Genomic DNA, 23,283 nt, shown 5'->3' with positions numbered 1-23,283 from the left:
TTTTTCAAGGACTTGTTGGATAATTCTGCTTGACCATTTGCTTGTGCATAATAAGAGGTGGAATTAATAAAGCAAATTCCAAATTTTGCTGTGAAAGATTTTACCATCTTTTTATCAAATACAGTCCCCTTATCTATAGTTATGGTCTGTGGGATGCCAAATCTGTGAATCAGATCTTTAATAAATCAAATAAATTCAGTTTGATCCACAGCCTTATATGGTTTAGCTTCGACCCACTTAGTGAAGTAATCTGTGGCAACTAGGATGAAACAATGGTGCTTCGAGGAGGGTGATGTATTTTCCCTATTATATCCATAGCCCAACCTCTAAATAGCTAGGGCTTTGCAACTACATGCAAATCAATTATTGGCACATGTCTTATCATGCCATACTTTTGGCATGCCTGACAACCTCTAGCATACTCTATACAGTCTTTAAGGATGGTTGGCCAATAATAGGAATGCCTTCAAAACAACCATTTCATCTTCACACCAGGCTGGTGTGCACCACAAATGCCTTTATGTACTTCAGTCATAGCTGTCAATGCCTCCTTTGGCCCTAGACATTCCAGTAATAACCCATCTGCTCCCCTTTCGTACAGAGCATTACCATACACTATGTACTGCATGGACTGCAATTTAATCTTTCTGCTAGCCTTCGAAGATGGGTCAGTCAAGTACTGCATGATTGGATATCTCCAATCTTGATCTTGTAAGTCATTATGATTGACTTCCAACATAATGCCCCTTTTAACTAAAGGTGATATTATAACCTCGTTTGGGAACCCTCTTTTTTAGCCAAAAAGTCAAAAAGTTACTAAATTAGCCAAAAAGCCAACAACTCATACCAAAAAGTCAAAGATTCTTTTTTCTCTCTACTTTTTGCACATCTTTTCGTAAAAAGTCAAAAAGTCATCCCAAACATATTAGTTTTTTTTAGCTCATATTTTAGCCAAATAGTCAAAAAGTTACTAAATTAGTCTGTTACCAAACGAGGCCTAATTTTTGATACGTTGCTTAAGTTATGTTCAATTGAGTGTCATCCCTTCTTCTAAAATTTGAAGCCTTTTGAGCTATATCATTGGCTTTGTTATTCACGAACCTTGGGATATAAGTCACATTTGCTGTCTGAAACTGAGAAAGAAAATATAATTAAGCAACATAATATGGCAACATGCTTGCACTTTGACATTTGAAAATTCCTTTTACTTGGTTGACTACCAATTAAGAATCTCCAAATATGTCAACTGCCTGAGCTTGTAATCTAATAAGTATTTCAAGTCCCATTATTAAAGCTTCATATTCAGCTTGGTTATTGAAACAAGTGATTTCATCAACTCTGAAACCATGTGTGGTTTCTACCCCCTGTGGTGACTTAATTACAACACCAATTCTAATCAGACCATTGGCCTTTGATCTATCGAACCACATTTTCCAAGGCTCAACATTGACCATGCCAAGATCCATTGTCTCTTGGCTTTCTATTTGACATGAATGGTCGGCCAAAAAGTTAGCCAAAACTTTTCCTTTTACTACCTTATGGGGGATATATTCTAGATGAAACTCTGAAAGAGCCATTATCCATTTGCCAATTCTTCTTCTTAGCATTGGTCTAGATAACAGGTATTTAACCAAGACTGTGGTTGTAATTACTAAGATGACAATAGGCAAAAGATAGTATCTTAATTTCATTACTGCAAAGTACAATGCAAGGCACAGTTTTTCTACAGCTGAGTATTTATATTCATAAGAATTTAAAAACCTACTAAGGTAATAAACTGCTTGCTCCTTTCCTTTTTCATTGTCCTGGGCTAGGAAAACTCCCAATGAATCTTCTGCTACAGCAATGTATAACTTAAAGGGTTTAACTCTCCTTGGTGGCATCAACACTGGAGGTTTAGCCAAGTAGGCTTTAAGTCCTTCGAAAGCAACTTGATGCTCAACTATCTACACAAATTCTTCTTCATTTCTCAACTTTAACAAAGAAGAAAATACTTTAGTTTTCCCTACAGTGTTAGAAATAAATCTTTGAAGGAAATTAACCTGACCAAGGAACTTTTTGTAATTCTTTCTTACTTGATAGAGGTTTGGCCTCAATGATAGCTTTAGCTTTATTCTAATCAATCTGTATTCCCTTCTGGTGCACTACACACCCCAAGAACTTTCTAGCTGACACACCAAAAGCACATTTGAGAGGATTAAGCTTCAACTTGAACTTTCCTATTCTCTCGAAAGTTGCTGTCAAGTGAGCCAAGCACTCCTCCATGGACTGGGACTTCACAACAATATCATCAATGTAACACTCTAGATATCCTCCAATGAGATCATGAAAGATAGTAGTCATTGCCCTCTAATATGTTGCCCTAGCATTCTTTAAACCAAATGGCATTTTAACCCATTCAAAGGTGTCAATATTCCCAGGACACATAAATGTTGTCTTATGGACATCTTCCTCTACAATGTAGATCTGGTTATAACCAGAATGTCCATCCATCATAGACAAAATCTTGTGTCCTACTGAAATATCCACCAGTAAATCTACTATGGGCATGGGGTAATCATCTTTTAGGATTGCTAAATTCAGATTTCTAAAATCGATGCATATCCTCATTTTACCATTCTTTTTCACCACAGGCACAATGTTGGATAGCCATACAACATATATGGTTGTTCTAATGAAGCCTGCATTAACAAGCCTAAGAATCTCTTCTTTCACCTTTTGAACCACTTCAGGACTCATCCGTCTTGATTTCTGCTTGTATGGCTTGAAATTAGGCTTCGTATGGAGCCTATATTCCACTAATGACCTGTCCAATCCAAGCAGTTCATTGTATAACCAAGAAAAACAATCCTTATATTGTTTTAAGACAACCAATAATTGGTTCTTGTCACAAGGACTTAACCAAGCACTGATGAAAGTAGGCTATTGTACTGAATCTTTGCCCAAGTTGACTTCTTCTAAAAGGTCTTGAACTTGAGCACTCATTGATGCCCTCTCTTTACCTTCTTCCACCCTCGAAGCAAACCCTTTATATTTTTTTGCTCCCACCTTTTCTGGTTCAACATCTTTACTTTCTTCTTCATAGAAAAAATCTGTCCATAAAGCATCTTCTTGTATTTTCTGGACTTTATTTTCAATGTCCAATGCATAGTATTTACCAAGAGCCAAAGGTTTGGCCACTTAGTGCATCTGACTATAGCCAACTACTATGGCTTCTTGTTTTTTCCCCTATACTTTCTGGACTATTGCATTTATGTCCAATGCTGAAAATTTGATTAAAGCCAATGGGTTGGCTTGTCGGTCTTGATCTTTCTGCCTACAACCAGGCAGCATCATCATCTTTGTTGACAAACTTTTCATTAGCACTCTCCTACACTAAGTGCTTCAGGTGTGCTACTTCCTCATCAGCCGTCACTCTGGCTACTCCATCAGGCTTCCTCAATACAGTGAGTGGTATAACCCCTTTATGGTGTGTTTGGTTGAGGGATTTCGGGAGGGATTTGGAAAGGGAAAGGGAAAAGGTGTGTGAAACTATGTGAAATATAGGCATGATTTATTCACATTTCACCTACCTTTTCCATTTCCCTTTCCAAATCCCTCTCCAAATCTCCCAACCAAACACAGCATTAGTGTATAGCTTGGCCTCAGCAAAATCAGCACAAGCAATAAAAGGTCATGGATCCGCATTGATTTTCTCGGTTTCCCTATTGCACAGAGCTATCATCATCTTCTGATGTAAAGAGGAAGCCACACACTTGTTAGTGTGGATCCAGTCCCTGCCAAGCAAACCATTATACTTGGCATTGCTGTCTATAACAAAGAATGCTGTCATGCAATCTCTAATTCCCACACTCAGGTTGATGGGTAAAATACCCTGAGCCATTTTCTTATCCCCAACAAAACAAGCAATGGTTGTACTGGTGGGGATTAACCTAGGATTTCTCTTTCCCAACTTCTTCAAAGAGGACTTCAGAAGCAGGTTTACAGCTGTACCACTGTGCACCCACACCCTGTTCATCTCTATCCCATCGAAGTAAGCTCTGATATACAAGGGCTTCACATGCTGGGTCATATATATTGTGGGGTACTCGAAGGGATATGAGAGGTTAATGGTCACCTCCTCACCTTCTTCGTCAGTTTCCATTGGCTTGACCATTTCTGACTCATCTTGAATCATACTGACCTGCGAATCTTCACTAGAAACTAGAATGGGGTCATTTTCTTCACCATCCTGGTCTCCATCCTCTATTTGGAATTCATGTGGCAACACATATACCATTTTCACTGGTACTGGAGGAAATCAACCAAACTATACTACTAGCTGCAATTGTTCTTCTCCCGTTTGGGCCTATTCTGAAGCTTGGGAAGCATCCTCCATGCTACACTTTGGTACCTCAGTACGGGTGGTTTTCTTCGAATCAACTCATTTGTGATCCGCTCCTGTTGGCTTTTCGACCAAAAAGGTCTGTTCAGCCATGAAGGCTTCAAACATCTCATCTTCAGCCAATTCTTTCCTTTAGCCTAGTTCAGCTTCTTCTTCTATCTCACTGTTGCTTTCCATCAAGGCCTTTTCAAGACCTGCTAAGTTGTACCTTTCCTTGGTTTTCAGTTCAGTGTGAACCTTAGCCAACTACTCTCTGCTGACGCTTCTTTTGATTTGAAGAGCCAACTTTGGACTTTTTTTTTCTCTCTGTCTGGCCTTTTGACTAGGCCAATGAAGAACTCTTTCCACTTTCCTTCAGATCCCTTTGGTACAGGGTGTACCTTCACTGGATCTTCTTCCTTTGAGACCTAGAAATCACTAGAACCATATCTGGTTCCTTTGTCTTTGGGTGTTTGAGTAATACCTAATTATTTGGAGCCACCAATGGAGGTTTAATCATTTTGCCCTTGTCTCCAAAAACATTTCTCTGGGCATGTTGTCACGACCCAAACCCGGCCCTATGGGTTTAGCACCGTAACCGGTCAGTAATCCGAGATTACCAAAGGCCTGCAGAACAGTAACACAGTAAAACAGAGTACAGGGCCTGGCGGAAGCCAATACAGTAAATAAACAATGCCCAATGAGCTGTGACAGTCTGCATGCAAAAAGACTTTTCATGCATTCACATATATAAACAGTACAGTCTATACAAAATTTACAGTCACACGGTACAGGGACCTAATCCCTTAACAACAGTACGGTAAACATTCAGTCTATACAAAATAGTGAAACAGTACAGAAGGGGGAATTGTAAAACACCCCTAAGCCTTAACACGATAGGCTCGGAACCTCGCAGTGAGGCACATAGGCTGGCTTGACAAAACTGGAGTCTAACCCACACTCCTAGCTCCGGTCTGGTGGCTGAGCACCTACATATATATATAAACAGTGAGCTAAAGCCCAGTGAATAACATAATGCGTAAAGGGGTTATGAATGAAATGTCCTTACAGTAATGAAAACAGTCCATTAAATCAGTATTTCAGTCATTCAGTCAGTACAGTTGTTCAGTCATATGTGGTACATCCATTAGCATAGCAGTAAACAGTAGGTCTTAAAGACCGAGCAGTAATGATGGCCATCAGTCAGTAAACAGTAGTGGTTCCACGAGGGAACCGACAGAGATCTCTGTAACAGTAACAGTAACAGTAAACAGTAGGTGCTAAGGATGCCACAATACAGTTCAGAAGATAGGACATACATTCATTCAGTAAACAATATCAGTTCAGTAAACAGTTCAGTTCAGTATTCAGAAGATAATCATTTGAACATATCTTTACACAATTGTTACTCACAGAGTTTGGGCTACAGTAGGCTAGAGCGCGTCTCCCCAGTCGCCAACCCTATACAGTTAACAGATTGAACACACTAAGCTACGTAGTTGGGAAATATAACAACTTAATCCCTAATTTGCCTTGGTGTGTTCTACATCTATATCCTCAACAAGATGCCTTAAACTAGGCCTAAGAATGCCTAGAATGGGATGAGGATGCAAAGATGTACATTTAAAAGCATTTTCAGAAAAACAGAGTCCCGCTCGAGCTCAGGTTTCCCCGCTCGAGCGGTCATGCAATAAAGGTACGCGCTCGAGCGTAAACTTTCCCGCTCGAGCGTACTGTAAAAGTACTGGATGGGTGAAATCTCCGCTCGATGCCCGCTCGAGCGTGAGACCTGACTCCGCTCGAGCGCCCAATATTCCGCTCGAGCGAACTGTAAAACAGTGCAGAGATACTGGATGCTCGAATTATACGCTCGAGCGGCACTTCCTCCGCTCGAGCGGAAGTGCAGAATCTGGAAATTCCAGATTGCACCTCCAAGCCAAAAACCAAGTTCAAAAGCATTAAAACCGATCCTCTTGGGCCCATTTTCTGGAAAACATTTATAAACACATAGAATAACATGCTTCAAAGCTCGATTTGAGAAATCAAGGCCCAAGGGTGTTTAATTCAAACTCAATTTCAAACCACTTTTCAAGAATATGAAGAACATGCAAACATGCATGAATTCAAATCATTTTGAAGCTTCAAAACATGCTCTAGTGAGCCAATTGATCCCAAAACATGATGAAAACATGGACTACTCTTAAAACATGGACATGCATGTGACAATTTGCCATGAATTCAACTCAACTCATCAATTCAAACATGCATGCATGAAATGAGCTTCATTTCACCATTAATGACCCAATTCATGACCTAGCTCTACAATCTAACATGGACCATGCAACAATCAACCCAAAACATGAACAAGAAGACAATGGAGCTACCTTAAGTCTTGTAGTTCAAGAAGGGAGCTCAAACATGCAATCTCTTCAACAATTTCTTCAATTTCCAAACAATTCACAAGCAAAATTGAGATGAAATCAACTCCTCAAGTCTCTCTCTCTCTAAGGTCGGCTAGAACAAGAAGAAATGGCTGATGAAATGTTCTTCAAGTGTGTACATAAAGCTCAAGTGTGTGTATTGAGTGGGCCACTAAGGGTGGCAATTTGGTAATTAAGCCTAACTCTTTAACTAGCTTATTTAATCTAATTTAATCATACCTAATCAGTTTTCAGATAATTATACCATAAAATCATATTAAATATGACGATCAGAATACACTAACCCATTTCCGGTTCGGCCGCCGATAAGGCCTTCAATTAGCAGTTTAAACACAAAGACATGAACAGATAATTAATCAATCAAACAGATAGAATGTGCAACACAATAGTTATACTTGGCTAATTCAGTTTCAATTTCAGTCAGTCGGTTCAGTACTTTTAATCATCAGTCATAATCAATTCAGTTTAACGGTAATCGATGTTTATCGGTAATCAATCAGTCATTAATCAGTAAACAGTATGAGGGTTATTACACATGTATTTCTTTAGGCTTGTTCTGTATGACAAACCAGTCTGAAACCCCAAGTACCCATGAACTCACTAGTTGAGTTGCTGAACTTGTTTACCCAGTCTTTGAAGCCACCTTCGAAGCTAACTTTTGGGGCCAACCACTGGCTCTAGTACCCCATCTCGAGCCTAATTCAAGCTTTCTTTCAGGATAATTTCCTTGCATCTTGTTCAAAGTTAACTTTAGAGGCCAATAGTTGGCTCTGTTTTCCTTACTTTATCCTAATGCAGGCCTTTTTTCAAGATAATTGCCTTCTATCCTGTAGTAATTGGGTGGTCTGAACTCATGTAGAGGTCTCTTACCCTTGGATTGTATTCTAGTGGCTGATGGCCCAGCCAAAAATGGCTGCTACTAGGACCAATTAGGTATGGCCCTCTGTTGTAGGTGTTGGTTGGCTTAGGGCATCTTCTGTACATCCTTGTAATGCTGTTTCCTATCGATTGGGAGCCCTCTCAACCATTTGTAACTTAACCTGCACCTGGGATGCATCCTTTGCATGACAGTTGCCTCAAGAGAGTCATCATCCAGTGCTTCCTCACTAGAGTCATCCTTTTGGTCTACAAAGCTCTGTCCATTTGCTGGTGCACTTCTAGTATCCTTCTTGAAAGCAATCTGACTGGCAATATTGGCTGCAGCCTCCCCACTCTCTGGAAACGGATTGGTGTCAATTCCCATAACTTTCTCTGCCTTGGCTGGAAACTTTAGCCTCCATTTTCGAATATGTTCTTGGATCCTGTCCTAAAAAATATACAGTTTTTAGTTGAATGAGACCAAGAATTGTGCCATTTACAGTACATTTTTCCTTTAAGTTTTTCTGGGTAGGGATCTTAACTCCCTTTGGTAACTTTAGGAAATTTGCCGCAAGCAAATGTTCAAAAATATCATCTACTTTTGTTAAATCAAAAGAATACTTCCTATGAAGGTCTTTCTTTTTAAACTACCGATCTATTGTATTGTCCTTATGAATTAATGCCTCACAGGTCATAGGTTCTTTTTCTATGATTTTTGCTCCATCTATTTCATAATTAGGGTCCCTATAATAGGTCTTATATGATGCATTACTTCGATCATGTTCTTCTTCAAGTAAAGATTCATATCTAGACACCTTATAGGTTAATTCCACTAAGTCTCGAAACTCGTTGACTCGAACTTCTTTCGAAGCCTAAACTCTAAACCATTTTGAGGCAATCTCATAAATTCAGGCTCTAATAGAATGACCCTACACTTGTTTCGTGCTCTTTTAAATCTGGCAATGAATTGAGCAGCCTTCTCATCAGGCCTTTGGCTCAGCCTTGCCAAATCTTCTATAGAAACCTCAAGCTCTGTTTAGAAGAATTGGACATGAAATGCCTCTTTCATTTGCTGCCAAGTTTGGATAGAGCTAGGTGTAAGATTAATATACCATGCAAAGGCTGCCCCAGTTAAAGAATTTGGAAAGAGTCTCAATTTCATATAATCATTATTGGTGAATTCACCACATTGGCCTGTAAACCTAGCAATGTATTCTACTGTTGACAGGTTTCCATTCCCATAAAAGAGAGCAAAATCTTGTATTCTAAACCCCCTTGGGCATTCATGTACCCTATCCACCCATTCTGGGTATGGCTTTCTATATATAGGAGTCTGGACCCCCCGAGCCATGGATCCACACATCTCCCTGACAATATGAGCAATTTGGTTCCTAGGAACCATATTTCGTACTTGTTGGACTACTACTAGAGGAACAACCACAAGGTTCGACGGAAGTCCATGTGTTTGAGGTCCTCTTGGTCCATAGAGAGGTATATTTAGGACTGACTGTCCCTGTGGTACTGGTTGCTATTGAGGGTATGGTTGATCTCTCTAGGCCTATCATGCAAAAGGTGTTGCAAGAGAAGGAGCAGGTGTTGTTTGTCTCCCAGCCACAGGAAACCTTTCCAACCTCCTGGGTGTGAATTTGAACAGAGGGTTAGTGAACCACCTTGTGCCAGGCATGGTTTCAAACATTGGATTTGGAAACATTCTCATGTCATTTTCTTGTGTTGGCCCAGATCCACCAATTTGTATGGCTTCGCTGTTAGGTAATGGCATATTTTGATTTATCAAAGGCCTCAAAGGAGGCTCATACCATGACCGAGGTACAGTTGATGGTCTTTCATTATTTTGATTACTAGTTTGACCATTAGTATGCCCAATAATTTGCATACACTGTTTATCTCTAGCCAATCTTTGCTAAAGAACATTTAAATTTTCTTCCATATGCCTTGTGACAGTTGGTTGATGGGAATTCATTCGATCCATAAAGGATGTTGCTCATCTTTCCATTGTATACATCAACTGTTGACCCATGGTATCTACCAAGCCTTTCTAGGGATTCATTGGCTAGGTAGACAGAACAGTGGATAGTCCAATTCTATGGCCTCATTCAATATCCTGAATATGTGATGCATGTTTTGAGGTGCTGGTCTATTCGACCTTAGGTTTTGATGAGATTGATGCTTCCGTAGGATGTATTATTGCATTATCCTCTGGATTAGGTACTTCTACCTCTTCTCCACACCTTCTTCCAGGAGTTCATTTTCTCCTTGTCTCCTACATCTAGCCATTTTAGAGTCCCACTGAGCGTACCAAAAATATATGTTGGCTTTTTTTACTTTCAAAGGTTAATAATGTAAATTTAAGCGTGCCAGTAAGGATCAATTAATCCTTATAGAATTTATAATTGCCAACCAATTATCAAGCGATTGTGTTGAATTTATTTCAACCTCAATGAAGAAGACTTTTGCTGGTGGCTTTTTAGGAGAAAATTGTGAATAGTAACAAGTAAATATAATTCAGAAATTGAATTTCATTAAACAAATGAAAACTTACAATGAAATTACAATGACCCAGCCTCGACGAGGTTCACAGCAACAAACTACTGAAAAACTACTCCTAGGAAATGAAGTGCTGGAAATGTAAAACTGTAAAGAAAATGGTTTCTGGATCTGAGTCTGGGTCCTTCATTCTGGGGCCTTCCTTACTATTTACACTTCCCAGTGGTAACCATCGAAGTGGGCTTCCAACCGTCAAAGCGTCCTCCCATGATTGCTGAATATGCTCTCTCACAGTCTGTCCCACTACGCCACTCTTGTAGTTAGACTTCTCTCCTGATTTTGAATTTAAATTTATGAGTAACCGTTAGGCCACGTCATCTTATGTCTCTCGATTGTTCCAGAGCCATGCAGATCCATTATTACCAATATGAACTGCCACGTGTTTGACTTTGATTGGCAACTTATATTAACTCTCCAAATTGCTCTCCTCGTGCCACGTGTTAAGTTGGGATTGGCTTATGCAAAATATATAGCCAACAGACATTTACTGAAAAATTACTAGCATTTTCTTTAAAAAAATTATTCACTTTTTAGAAATAAAAATGATAAAATGAAATGGTTACTGCAATCAATTAATTTTTTAGAGATAAAAATTTGGGGACAAAAGCGCTTTTTAGTGACTAAATATTTTTGTTTTCAATAGTGTCAGTTATTAGCAACGCAATTTGGACATTAGTGATGAATTAATATCTTTTTGAGATTAAAATTTTTGTCTCAAAAAATAAATCCTTTTAAAACTAAATTATTTTATTCCATTTATTTATTAGCGAAGTTTTCAAAATTTGGTAAGTAAAAACTTTATTTTTTACATTTCATAACGATCTTTTAGAGATAATTTTTGCGATGACAAGAATTGATCCCTAAATATTTTTTACAACAAAAAAATTTAGTTTCTAAATCTCTTATTTGTTGTAGTGGGTTAGATCGACCTTTTCTTTCGTACATGATATATAAAGGGAGCATTATAAAATAAATTTTTTGAATTATTAAAACATAATCCATTATGAACTCACAGGCCCAAACATAATGGTCACTGTTATTATATTCATATAGATTTGAGAAAAATAAAAATAAAAAAACAAAACCAAAAAAAAATCAATTTGGATTAGTCAACAAGAGAATATTAAATTCCTATACCCCAAACACGTGGTAAATAAAAAACAAATACCCGGTGGGTGAGGATTGTGATGCTTCAACTGCCCAAATAATTAAGTTAAAAATGTTACTATCACCAACTTCTATATTTCTATTGAATCTTTTGTCATCTACATTGCAAAAAAAAAAAAAAAAAACATACATTGAGACAGAGATATGGAAGCAAAGCTAGCAAGACTGGAAAGCTCACTCCTTGTACCCAGTGTTCAAGAACTGGCCAAAGAATCACTCACCACGGTCCCACTGCGGTATGTTCGCCATGATCATCAGAACCATCCAATCTCATCGTATGGTGCTCGTTGTCCCGATGATGTTCCGATCATCGACATGGACAAGTTGATTTCTGGAGATCATATGTATTCAGAATTGAAGAAGCTTGACTATGCATCCAGAGAGTGGGGTTTCTTCCAGGTATTTACATATATTTTCATTTTGTTTTCAAATTCATGATGTTATGTTATGCAAATAAAAATTAAGAACTCAATTCTTATCCAAAAATAAAAATAAATAATCATTATTTGTGAACATCAACTTAACTAGGCAGAAATCAAATTTTTCCATATGGTAAATAATTGGTTTTAACTCATTTCTACCCAAAAAAACCCATGTTTTAGTCTCTTAATTAAGCAGAAATATGTCACATGTGAGTATAAAAATGCTGCGAACATGATTGGTATCGTTTATATTTATAATTTCTATTCATATTTGTATAATTTTTAAAAGTTGTAAATAAAAATTTGTTTCCTTTCTATTTTTGTTCGCAAAAAGTTGTACACACAAAAAAATTAATTTCACTTTTTTGTTTAAATTTTTTTTTTTTTTTCATATCTTCTTCTTTCTCCCACCCTTTTCATCCACCAACCATTACTCATCACTACCAAGCACCATCGGAAATAATCTCCTCTGCCAACCACCTCCAACCGCCACTTCTATCAACCGCCTACCATTGCCACGAACCACCTCCCACCAGTGGTAACCACCTCCAACCACCTTATGTAGAAAACTACCTTTAACTACCACCTTAGGTAGCTGACCGGCCACCATCTCTCAGCACCGATAATCATTTTCGGCCACCACTTCCTATGGCCATCAACCACCTCCAACCATACCAACCACCTCTCACTTGTGGTAACCACCTTCGGCCGCGACCTCCTGACAATCATCTCCGATCACCCTCTCTAACCGTTGACCATTATTTCTCGCAAACCACCCATTTTCAATTGTTTTTTAATAAAATTTTAAAATACTTGTATACCAAATACGTTTTTTATTTTTACCCAAAATAAATATAAACATGTTTAATATTTTTTGTAAATTAAAAACAATTAACTATAAACATTGCTAAAATGACTCCTACAAAAATCATGTGCCCAATTAATAGTGTATGTTATTTCTCATCATTCTCTCTATAATTGTTTGGGTCCTATGAACACATAACCTATTATTATCATACAGGCACACAACCAATCGGTTAATTAATTATCAAAGAAAATATTCAAATCTCTTATAGTCCATTTGGATTGAGTGATTTGGAGAGGCGGGAAAAATGAATCACTTGGTAGTTTGAGTTACTACACATGAGAGAAATGAGGAGAAATTGAATGAAATAAAGAGATATTAATTTTTCTTACAATCACTTTTTTAATCACTCCAAAATTGAAGAGATTTGGTGAGAAAAGAATTGAAATGATAACTACTTTTATGTAGTACCAAAATTGTCTATCTAACTACTATATATATATATAAAACAAAATAAAAAAATAAAAAACATAAAGGTTATTTTGATAGTATAACCTATAAGAATTTCTTTTATTTTCTTTCATGTAGTCTATCTCAATAAGATTTGAGAAATCTTTTGTTTTCTTTTATCTCCAACTTAACCAAACAAAAGGAAGAAAAAATCCTAATCTTTTCTTTTCTTTTCTTTTCTTTTCTTTCTTCAGCCAAACTACCAACTTTGTTTGTTTTCATGTTATTATCCACGGTCTCTTGTGGAATTTCTTTGTTCATTTTACTCATTTTTCTACTATTAATTAAAACAATTAAATAAGAAAAAAGAATAGTTTTAAAAAATTGGCAGAAACCAAAATTATTAGTGACAAAAAAAAATATTCGTGCAAGTAAAGTTGGGAAAGAGCTTACTGTTTTGTATTAAGCTAAGGGAAATATCAATCTAGTGAGTTTTCGAAAAAAATTATAAATAAGTAATAAAATTTTTATAAATTAATAATTAGAATTATAAATTTTTTTCACTATTATGTAATAATTTTTTAATCATACAACTGACAAGTAATTTAGAAAAAGCCTAATCGTAGACTGATAATCTCTAGGAGTAGATCCTATGAGAAGTTGAGATTCCAGAGTTCACCTTTATATGGTTTTTAGATAACAAAGCCATTCAAACATGAGCAAGGATCCTCAGTCGCCTTTTCCTGCGGCCCTCCCTGCGGCCCTCGTCAAAACGACGTCGTTTTGATTAGTTTTTTTTTATTATTATTAAAACCCAAAATTTGAGTTTCATCTTCCTCCTCCTCGGATATGTTCTGTTTAGCCCTAACATCAACAAGTACAAAGAGAGAGAGAGAGAGAGAGAAAGGGAGAGAGAGAGAGAATAGACATCCATCCTGCAAAATGAAGAGATCAAAACACAAGTGAATTAGTCATAGATAGATTTATGCTATGTTTGGGTTCATTAATTTTTTCATGTCCTTCTCTGTTTCATGCACAAACCCCTCTACAAAAAAATTATTTAAACATTATTAGGAGACTTGGAACAACTTTGAAATAAAAAACAAAAACACAAATAAATTAATATAATGAGTTCTTGTATGGTTCCTTTTTTGTTGGTGTACTGCTACTAAATTTAAAGAGTGGGATTGAGAGCAAATGTAAGCTCAATGATAGTATCATTTGTAAACCCAGTTAAAACAAAAATTAATTTCATATATATATATATATATATATATATATATATATTAATTATATAATGAAGATTGAAGATTTGGGGAGAATGAAGATTGAAGGGACCACATCTTACCTCGCCTCGCCTCACCGCCGAATCAACGCCAACTCGCCCGCTGTCGTCGTCCTCCGACTCTACTCCTTCTGTTTCATTTCTCTCTTCTCCTCTGTTCATGGTCTTCTTTGATGGTTAGGGTTCACATCGACGAGAGAGAAACAGAAAGGAGGGAAAAAGGGAAAGAAGGAAAACAAAAAAACAAAAAAACAAAAAATTGAATTTAATGCCAAAACGACGTCATTTTGGGACGCTGTAGGAAGCGCGGCAGGAAACCGCGATCAAGGATTCAGACTCTTCAAACATATAGCAATAAGTCACGAGGTTACACACAGGCGGGAATTCGAACCCACAATCCTGACACTGAGTGTTGTTCATCCAGACCTGAAAGATTCGTCCTACCAATTATATGTATTGTCGCTTGGATAACTGACCCGAAAACGAGTGAAACCTGGTAACTCGGGCATATGCTCCAAAAGCTAAACACTCAAAAGATTTTCTTTCCTTTTTTTTTTAGAACAAGTGGAAGAATTATTAGCGTTGGTCCTACAATCATGTCGTGTATCATTTTTATTTTATATTTTTTGGTCTGCACGTTAAAGTTTAATGTCTTTAGATGAAAGAAAGATCTAATGATAGCTACAACATATCTATTTGTCAATCTAGGGCACAAAAATAACAATAAAAGTTTATTAAGTTAGCACCAAAATAAATTTGATAATGTTCTCAGTTTAAGCATACTCTGTTGAGATCTTGCTAACAGTGTGTGGTAACACCCCATTTTATTTGGTGTTGAGCTGGCAAAAATAGAAAAGAAAATACACTCTCTTTATAATGTTTAGGTTACTCTTATGCACGTTGTTATGAATTTTTTTTTTTTTTTTTTTTTTGTACATTTTATATATTTTTATGATTTATGATAAACGTTAGTAATTTTTTCTCTTTTCTCCAAATCACTCTATCCAATCTGACTGTAATTTGTATAAAGCACCAAAATTAACATAGCAAGCATGTGATTCCAATCTCAATGCACACTTACAAAACTTTCAAGTTGTTTTTCAATAGATTTGAATATCCGAATCAGTTATAGCGCAGCAAATGCCAAATCTGTATCATTGAGGGTGTGTGGATTTTAGATTTGTTCATGAAAAAAATCGAAACATATCATTTAAAAAAAAAAAAAACTGAAACAATAGGAATGTGGTGCAGTTGATAAATCATGGAGTGAGCTCTTCATTAGTGGAGAAGGTGAAGATGGAGACTCAGGAATTCTTCCACCTCCCAATAGAAGAGAAGAAGAAATTTTGGCAAGACCCTGGTGATGTTGAAGGATTTGGGCAGGCCTTTATTGTATCAGAGGAGCAAAAGCTTGATTGGGCTGACCTCTTTTTCCTCACCACCCTCCCAGAATCAGGATCCCCTCCTTGCATTTCCTACTTGCAGGGCCATTAGGCCCACATTTAGGCCTAATTTTGATAATCCAAACCATTCATATTTTAAGATTTGTTCAGTATATCATATCTGTAAAAAAATCAAGTTAATCGGATATCAGAAAGCATGTGTTCGGAAACCTCGAACTAAAAACTATTTTTTTAAAGAATTTAATAAACAGTTTTCTGAACACATGCTTTCTGATATCTAATCAACTTGATTTTTTACAAGTATGATATACTGAACAAATCTTAAAATATGAACAGTTCGGATTATCAAAATTAGACCAAAAAGTGGGCCCAATGGCCCTGCAAGTAGGAAATGCAAGGAGGGGATCTTGATTCACCCTTCCAACCCATTTGAGAAAACCCCATTTATTTCCCCATGCTCCATCTCCCCTTCAGGTACTCTCTCTCTCTCTCTCTCTCTCTCTCTCTCTCTCTCTCTCTACATATATACATATGCACAAACTCTATATATTGTCGGAGGGTATTCTTACCCTAAAATTGTGCAGCATTACTAAAATCATACGTCCCAACTAGTTTGCCACATATATGCCACGTTCAGTTCAGATTTTGTGATCGTAACTAACTTATCCTAAGAATCCTTTATGAAGACATTTTGTTCAGTAAAAGTGGGACAACTTATTTCGAAATAAAACTTTCATTTTAAAGACTAAAATAACCCTTCCTATCCTGCTTAATCCTATCCATTGTTATGCTGCATTTTCTCCTTCAAACAGACTTCAACAGAGGCAAAAACCTGGGAAAATGTCTAGTAAACCAAAATTACAGCCAACAATTTCGTACAGTAATTTGAATCACAGTTCTCATTCCCATATCTAGAACAATCAAACATGCCTAGTCTAGTGTGCTGCATTTCCAAACTATACTAAACTAAACTAGATCAAAAGATAAAAAATCTCAACCCAATAAGCGAGGCAAGAAATTAAATCATGGTTTTGTTGGCCACAATTACAGTTGATCGATCCAAGAACTCAGTCAAATCAGCTTAGGTTTGCTAAGTCTTTTCATGCAAACACACTCTGGAAGTTTATGCGGTTGAGTTAAAGCATCTTGCCATGAAGATTCTTAACTACACGACTAAAGCTTTGAAAATGAAGGCAGAGGATATGAGGGAGCTGTTTGAAGAAGGGATGCAGTCAATGAGGATGAACTACTATCCTCTATGTCGACAACTAGAGCTGGTCGTTGGCCTCACCCCACACTCCAATTCTGTTGGCGTCACTATCCTCCTCCAGCTCAATGAAATGGAAGGTCTGTAGATTAAGAAAGATGGGATGTAGGTTCCTGTTAAACCCCTTTCTGATGCCTTCGTGGTAAACATTGGAGACATTCCAGAGGTAATAAACCACACATTAAAGTTTTGTGTTGTTCTAAATGGACTTCTGTGAGTAAACAAACTGGTAGAATGGTTATCAGTCTACGTTTGTTCCGATGAAAAAACGTTTCCTCAAGAAAAATAATTTTTTTTTAAATGTTTTCTGTAAAAAACATTTTTCAATGTTCGGTTGTAACCTTGAAACTAATGTGCTAATAATTGGATTAGCAGTGGTGATGGTAGTAAAGGTGGTGGAGGTTATGGTAGTCAAAGTGGTGGTGGTGGTGGTGGTGGTGGTGAAGGTTATGCAGTGGACAAGCTGTCGGTGGCAGAGGCAGAGGGGTGGCGGCAATAGTTGCGATGATGGTGGGATTGTGGTAGTGTGGTGGTACTAAGAATTTTTTTTTTTTTTTTTGTTAACTGTCATTTTCCATCAATACCAAATCACTAAAACAAATAAAGCGTATTTTGAAATCAAAAGGATACCCACAGGGTAGTTGTAGACGGCCCGAATGTCCCAGGCTCCGCGCGTGAATTGGCGCAAAATTCCGTTTTGTTCATTGGGCTGCTACAGTTCGGACTCAAATGTCACGGTTCTGAATCTAATCCTGCAAAATGCAATGCAAGATCGACAAATCACCAAAGAGTCCAAATCCGGCAAATCGTTTTGGAAAACTAATTTTTGTAAAGAAGTGTCAAACATGGACTGCTTTACCAGATACAGAGTCGCCACCTAAATATTTTATTTTGGGAGATTTAGGAAACCCTGACTCGTGCCTAAGGCCACGTGTCCGTCATCACCAAAGTTACCTCGGCTCGGGAACTTGGGTATGAGAGGGGAAGGTCATGCAATGAGCACCCTCGCTCGCCCGATCAAAGATCGGCCTTTACTAACAGGATATTTTGTTTTTGAAAACACATGTGTTCTTCTTTCGGTTATTAGCTAGCTTTACTATGTGATGCGCACAACACACAAGTATAGACTAGATCGCCTAAGTTGGAACAAAACATCTCATGTTTGTTTGTTTGAAAATGGTTTGAAGATGCTACTCGCAAGTAGGCTAAGACGTGGATTTGCCACCCTCGAGTGGGCTTAGAAAAACATGATTTTGCCACCTCAAGTGGGCTTAAAACTAGCATTTCAACGAATTGTCCCAATTCAAGTAATCTAACCTTCACCCACAAGCATTCAGGCAGTTATATCAGTTAAGCAATTAGCCTCATGGCAAGCATGCTATCATGGTAGTACTCACACTCATGCAAGATGCTAAAGCATAAACAATCACAGTGTACTCCGAGCCAAAACAAAGAACTAGTTAGTAATCAATGCATGATCCTAATTCATGTCAAGATGGCTAATGCAACACATGCAAAATGCAACTAGAAATAGGCTCGGCTATTCTAAAATGGCATATAAAATGCAACTTGACAATCATGTATTCAAGTAGGAATTGAAATGCAATGCAGTTAGTATGATGCGCCGAGCCCAGTGCATGCAATACAGATGAATGATGCAATCATAAGAATGCTAATTGAAACATGACCTAAAACTAACCGTCAAAAGCAGGTAAGTAAAAGGTAGAAAGACATGGGGTTGGAAGACATTCACACACTCACGCACACACACTTATTACAAAATTCGCCCTCTCGACGGAGGGTCCGAATAAATAATGCAAGCTAGCTACGCTAAGCTATTCTAACTAATCTAATAATCTAATTCGACTAATTATTACATAATCAAATTGAATATTAGCTAAGCTAAGCTAATTAAGAATTTACAACGATGAATTAAATTAGCTAATACGTTAACTAATTAGTTACAAATTAACTAACTATACAAAGCAGTTAAAATGGCCTCGAGAAGAGGGGCATATGCATGCTCGATCGACTTCGCTCGAAAATCCGTTGCCATTCCTCATGTTGTCTCTGTTTGCACTGTTCTGCACCTCTGAAAACTGTGTCAACCTCCAAGATGATTCTGATCTGCCTCAAGGACATTCTGAGAGGTGGTCGACCAAGGGGAGTGGCCATCGGCTAGAATAAAATGATCATCGGCCAATTTTGTAGATGATCGGCAGACTTTTATGGTTAATCGACAGCTTTGATGGTTGATCGGCCAATACTTCCTGCAACTTCTCCTTTTTACTACAACAGAGCACAAACAAGGGCATGGCAGTGTATTTGCAAGGAATGTGTGCACAACCACCCTCCCTATCATTTCTCAATCTCAAGGGCGTGTGGTACTCGACTCTCGAGCCATCAATCACGCATCTCAATGCATGATGGCCAAAAAGTCAAGTTTGCACAAACTCAATAAATGCATGACAAACAAGACACTTAGACCATCACCTTATCATGGATAATCAAAGGCAATGGAGACAAAGGTGATTGGCCCATTTTCATCACTTCAAGTATGAAATGGACCAATTCACTTTGTGTTCAACATAACGTCCAGTTGAACACGATGCAACGCACACATGCAACATGCTTATCTTGGCACATTTTACATGATTGATTTTGTTTACACATTTTAACATTACCAATCCATTCATTAATCAACTTGTCCAAATATGAGAGTCCTCTAATGAGAGAGAGGTCTATCAAAGAGAATGGTTTAAGGCATGGGAGAGACCAATGCCTTTGACTAGGAGTAACCCTCAAAAGAGGGTTGAAGCCATTTATGCATGGGCCTCAATCCCAAGCATTAAACACAACCTCAAGACTAACCAATCCTCAAAACAGATCAAAAATGAAGAAATGAGGGAGATGGCAGATTTTTCAGTGCTAAAATGGCATGATAAACAAGACTCTAACATGCAAGCACTTCAAGTACAACATGCTAGTAGTCTTAAACATTGAAACTAGTGAAGAACACAACACTAGAACCATGCAATACAAGGCTCAATGGACTAAACCAGCTCTAGACAAAGCTTAATCACATCAAAATAATGGCCTAAACATGCTGGAATTGAAGCTCAAAAGGCTAAGCAAACATGCACACAAATTGGCTCACAAGCAAGATATAAGGCATAACTCCCAAAAGCACTTAAAGAGTGATTTAAGCAGAAGCATGGCAAAGATATAAGCTCTGAAATTTCATACCAAATGATTCCATATCATGCATACATCACAAATATAGCATGCTAGTGGTCTCAAAACTCAAGACTAGTCAAGGCATTTGCACTATAGCTATACAAAACATGAGTAATATGACCAAGGAAGCCCAAAAAAGTCCTAAGGCATGTCAAAATAATGCTAAAACATGTATGGAGTAGAGCCAAAATAAGCTAGCATGATTGGCCAAAACATTAAGCCTGTTAGACTAGTAAGCATGGATTACACTACAAGTGTAAAAAGCATGAAAGAGGTGAGCTCACCAATCAAAATCAGAGTTATAATATGTCAAAATAACACCAAAAATATGCTTGAACTAAGCTAATTCAAACTACAAAAGCATGCTACTTTGTAAGGCTAACAAGGCTAGCAAAGAGGATTTACACTACAAGTGCACTAAGCATGCAAGAGGTGACCAAGACAGCCAAAAACAGAGTTATGACAGGTCTGATAAGTCACAAAAATGAGCCTAAACAAAGCCTCAAAGAAGTAAAAACACATGCTCATTTGGTTGGCCATCAACACTAGCAAGCGAAACAAGAGGAGAGGGGACCACCCTCTCCTATTTGGGCCCTCAAAACAGGGTTTTACCACTAAAAATCCTCTGGATTTCAGTGGTTCAAAGGCCATGAAAAGTTGTTTTGAAAGGCCTTAGAAGATAACTCAAAAGGCTATATAAGCTAAGGAACAAAAGGGAGAGACAACCCCCTAACACAAAATAGGCTTAAACCAACATTTTTAGGGCTGAAAATCAGACCTTTCTTGAGTTCAAAACCAAGCCAAAAATAGTGTAGAAAGATGGCAAATCAATAGTGCAAGACAAGCTTAAATGGGGTAAGTTGTATACCTTTGAAGCAAAGCACACACTAGGCACAAAAGAGGAACTAAACCAAGTTTTAATCCTCCTTTTAGAGCTCAAACAAGACTCCAAGTAAGCTTCAAGCAACCTTAACCCATAGATGGATCACTTTCATCAAGGATGTCCAGGCAAAAGATAGGTATTTCTCTACTTGTATGCACAAAAGGCAAGAGAGATGCAAAGATTTTTTATCCAAAATTGTAGAGAGAAAGAGTTTTTAGAGAGAGAGACTCCCCAAATGTTCTAACCCTTTAATCTATGAGATATGGCTTTATATATAGCAATTCAAGAGCTTTTGGTCAAAATATCTCATTTGGAAATATCTGATACAGTGCACAATAGCTGGAAAGGAAAATATCTGTCAATTCTGGGCTTTCTGGACACTTTTGGCTGACCGGCCATCTTTTGTGCCGCTGGCCATCATTTTTGGCCAATAAGGTTCACTTTTGGCCAACATATAGCTGTTGAGGTCTAATTGTGGCCGATGCAGTGCCATAGAGACTGATGGGAAAAATCAGCTCTAGTCCCTAACTTGAAGCAAGCGTAATTCCTTCATCTAGATGCCTTTTCAGGTCATTCTTGAGCCTAAACTGTAGCCATGGAAGTCTTCTTTCCAATTATGCAAGCCTCACCTCAAAATTCCATGTGTGCTAAGAGATATCCCTCTTTTAGTGAAGGTTACTCAGTTTCAGTCCAACCGGAATGATGCCCAACTTCAACCAATCATATCTCCCCCATCCGGACACGGATTTAGGAGATTCTTATGAAGCCCCGAAAGTAAGATTTCCAAAGGTGGTGGTTTGATTTAGCAAGGGCTGCTCGACTCTCTCTTAGTGATTCATGCCCATCTTCTTCTCCAACTTGGTTTCTTCCCTCTTCTCCTCTTTTCTTCAATTCCAAACCCCTAAACAAGGTGTTTTGAAAGATTTTTCAAAGATTTCATCTCCCTATCATTCATTTCCACTTTATCCTTGCTCGGTTTACCGAAAAGTGCAACATTTGACAAAATACGAGCCTCAGAACATCGTAGGAATTCGTTTTCAAAAATGTTTTGAAAGAGAGGGTTTTAAAGTCTAAAAACCATCCAAAATAGCTTTGGTCCAAAATGGGGTGTGAGGTTAGGATTTGACTCTCTTCTTGCTGAAGAAATCGAACCTTTTCCTTACACATCTTTCATCACCAAGTAAACAATTAGTAGCGCCCAAGTCTTAAGAGCCGTCAAAAATGGGGTGTCTACATTAGTCAAGCGTCAAGTCATAATACGCGACATTACCTAAAAAAAGAAACTGTGAAAGTTGAATTTCTAAAATAGAACCAAAAATTTCACGATGTAGTTTATCCTACTATGAGATCTCTTATCTTGTTTTGCAGATTGTTACCAATGGAGCTTATCGTAGCATCGAGCGGTGGTGAACTCTAGCAAGGACAGACTATCAATTGCCACATATTAGAGCCCAAGATTTGATGGAGAAATGGGTCCTGCACCTAGTTTAGTTACCCCACAAACGCCAGCACAGTTCAAAAGAATTACAGTTCAAGATTATGTCACAGGCTTCTTTGCTCAAGAGCTTCATGGGAAATCATACCTAGATATCATGAGGATTAAAAATAAGGAAAGCCAGAACAGTACTTGAAAATTCTGTGACAATAATGTACTAAAACTTGTTTCATCTTTTGCTATTAAAGTTGTAAAGAGTACTGAAGACGCTTAAAAACCAGCCTATCGCAAAAACCTTACTATGAAATTCCTCAACAGAACTAGAGTTTTTATTTTTTGGATAAATTCCTCAACAGAACTAGTGTTATAAATAATATTTCATTATACAGACAATAGATGCTAAATGGCGATTGCTAAGGGATTTCTAGATGTTGTACTCTTTCACTTCACCCTTTAACCAGAGGCAATAAGCCTTTGGCATAATTTTCACAAAAATGGTTGCCCTCAAGTCGAAACCTACAACCTCAAGGCAAATAGGGCAAACTTTAACTACCCTTGATAGAAAATTCATAGATAATGATGCTACCAAAATTAAGTAGGTGTTTGGCATGCGTTAAAAAAGTGCACATTTTTGTATACATATACTTATTTGTGTCACATCTATCAACATCTCTACTTTTCTATCCACTTTCTCTATTTTTC

General features: G+C 37.6%; 1 protein-coding gene across 2 annotated transcripts; it reads left to right on the top strand.

Annotated features, from left to right (window-relative positions):
- Nucleotides 1-11,472: 11,472 nt before the first annotated feature.
- LOC114321618 (protein SRG1-like) lies at nucleotides 11,473-23,010 on the top strand. Of its 2 annotated transcripts, none has more exons than XM_082886459.1 (2): nucleotides 11,473-11,793; nucleotides 22,515-23,010. In XM_082886459.1, the coding sequence occupies exons 1-2, from the start codon at nucleotides 11,539-11,541 to the stop codon at nucleotides 22,554-22,556; spliced, it is 297 nt and encodes a 98-aa protein (XP_082742585.1). In that variant the 5' UTR covers nucleotides 11,473-11,538; the 3' UTR covers nucleotides 22,557-23,010. The 2 variants fall into 2 exon arrangements, with proteins under 2 accessions (XP_082742585.1, XP_082742584.1); XM_082886458.1 differs by lacking the exon at nucleotides 22,515-23,010 and adding an exon at nucleotides 15,608-15,968 and having other exon boundaries at nucleotides 11,477-11,793.
- The last annotated feature ends 273 nt before the right edge of the window (nucleotides 23,011-23,283 follow it).

Source organism: Camellia sinensis, chromosome 9 (genome assembly GCF_055761805.1).
Source record: "Camellia sinensis isolate YWXY chromosome 9, ASM5576180v1, whole genome shotgun sequence".
NCBI lineage: Eukaryota > Viridiplantae > Streptophyta > Magnoliopsida > Ericales > Theaceae > Camellia > Camellia sinensis.
Note: the sequence above shows the minus strand (reverse complement) of the source record. Positions and strands in the feature narration are given on the sequence as shown.

Excerpts from the sequence above, each read along its gene's own strand:
- LOC114321618 (XM_082886458.1), top strand. The coding sequence starts at position 11,539 with ATGGAAGCAAAGCTAGCAAGACTGGAAAGCTCACTCCTTGTACCCAGT. Across the intron at positions 11,794-15,607 it reads GAGAGTGGGGTTTCTTCCAG|TTGATAAATCATGGAGTGAG; the intron begins GTATTTACATAT and ends AATGTGGTGCAG.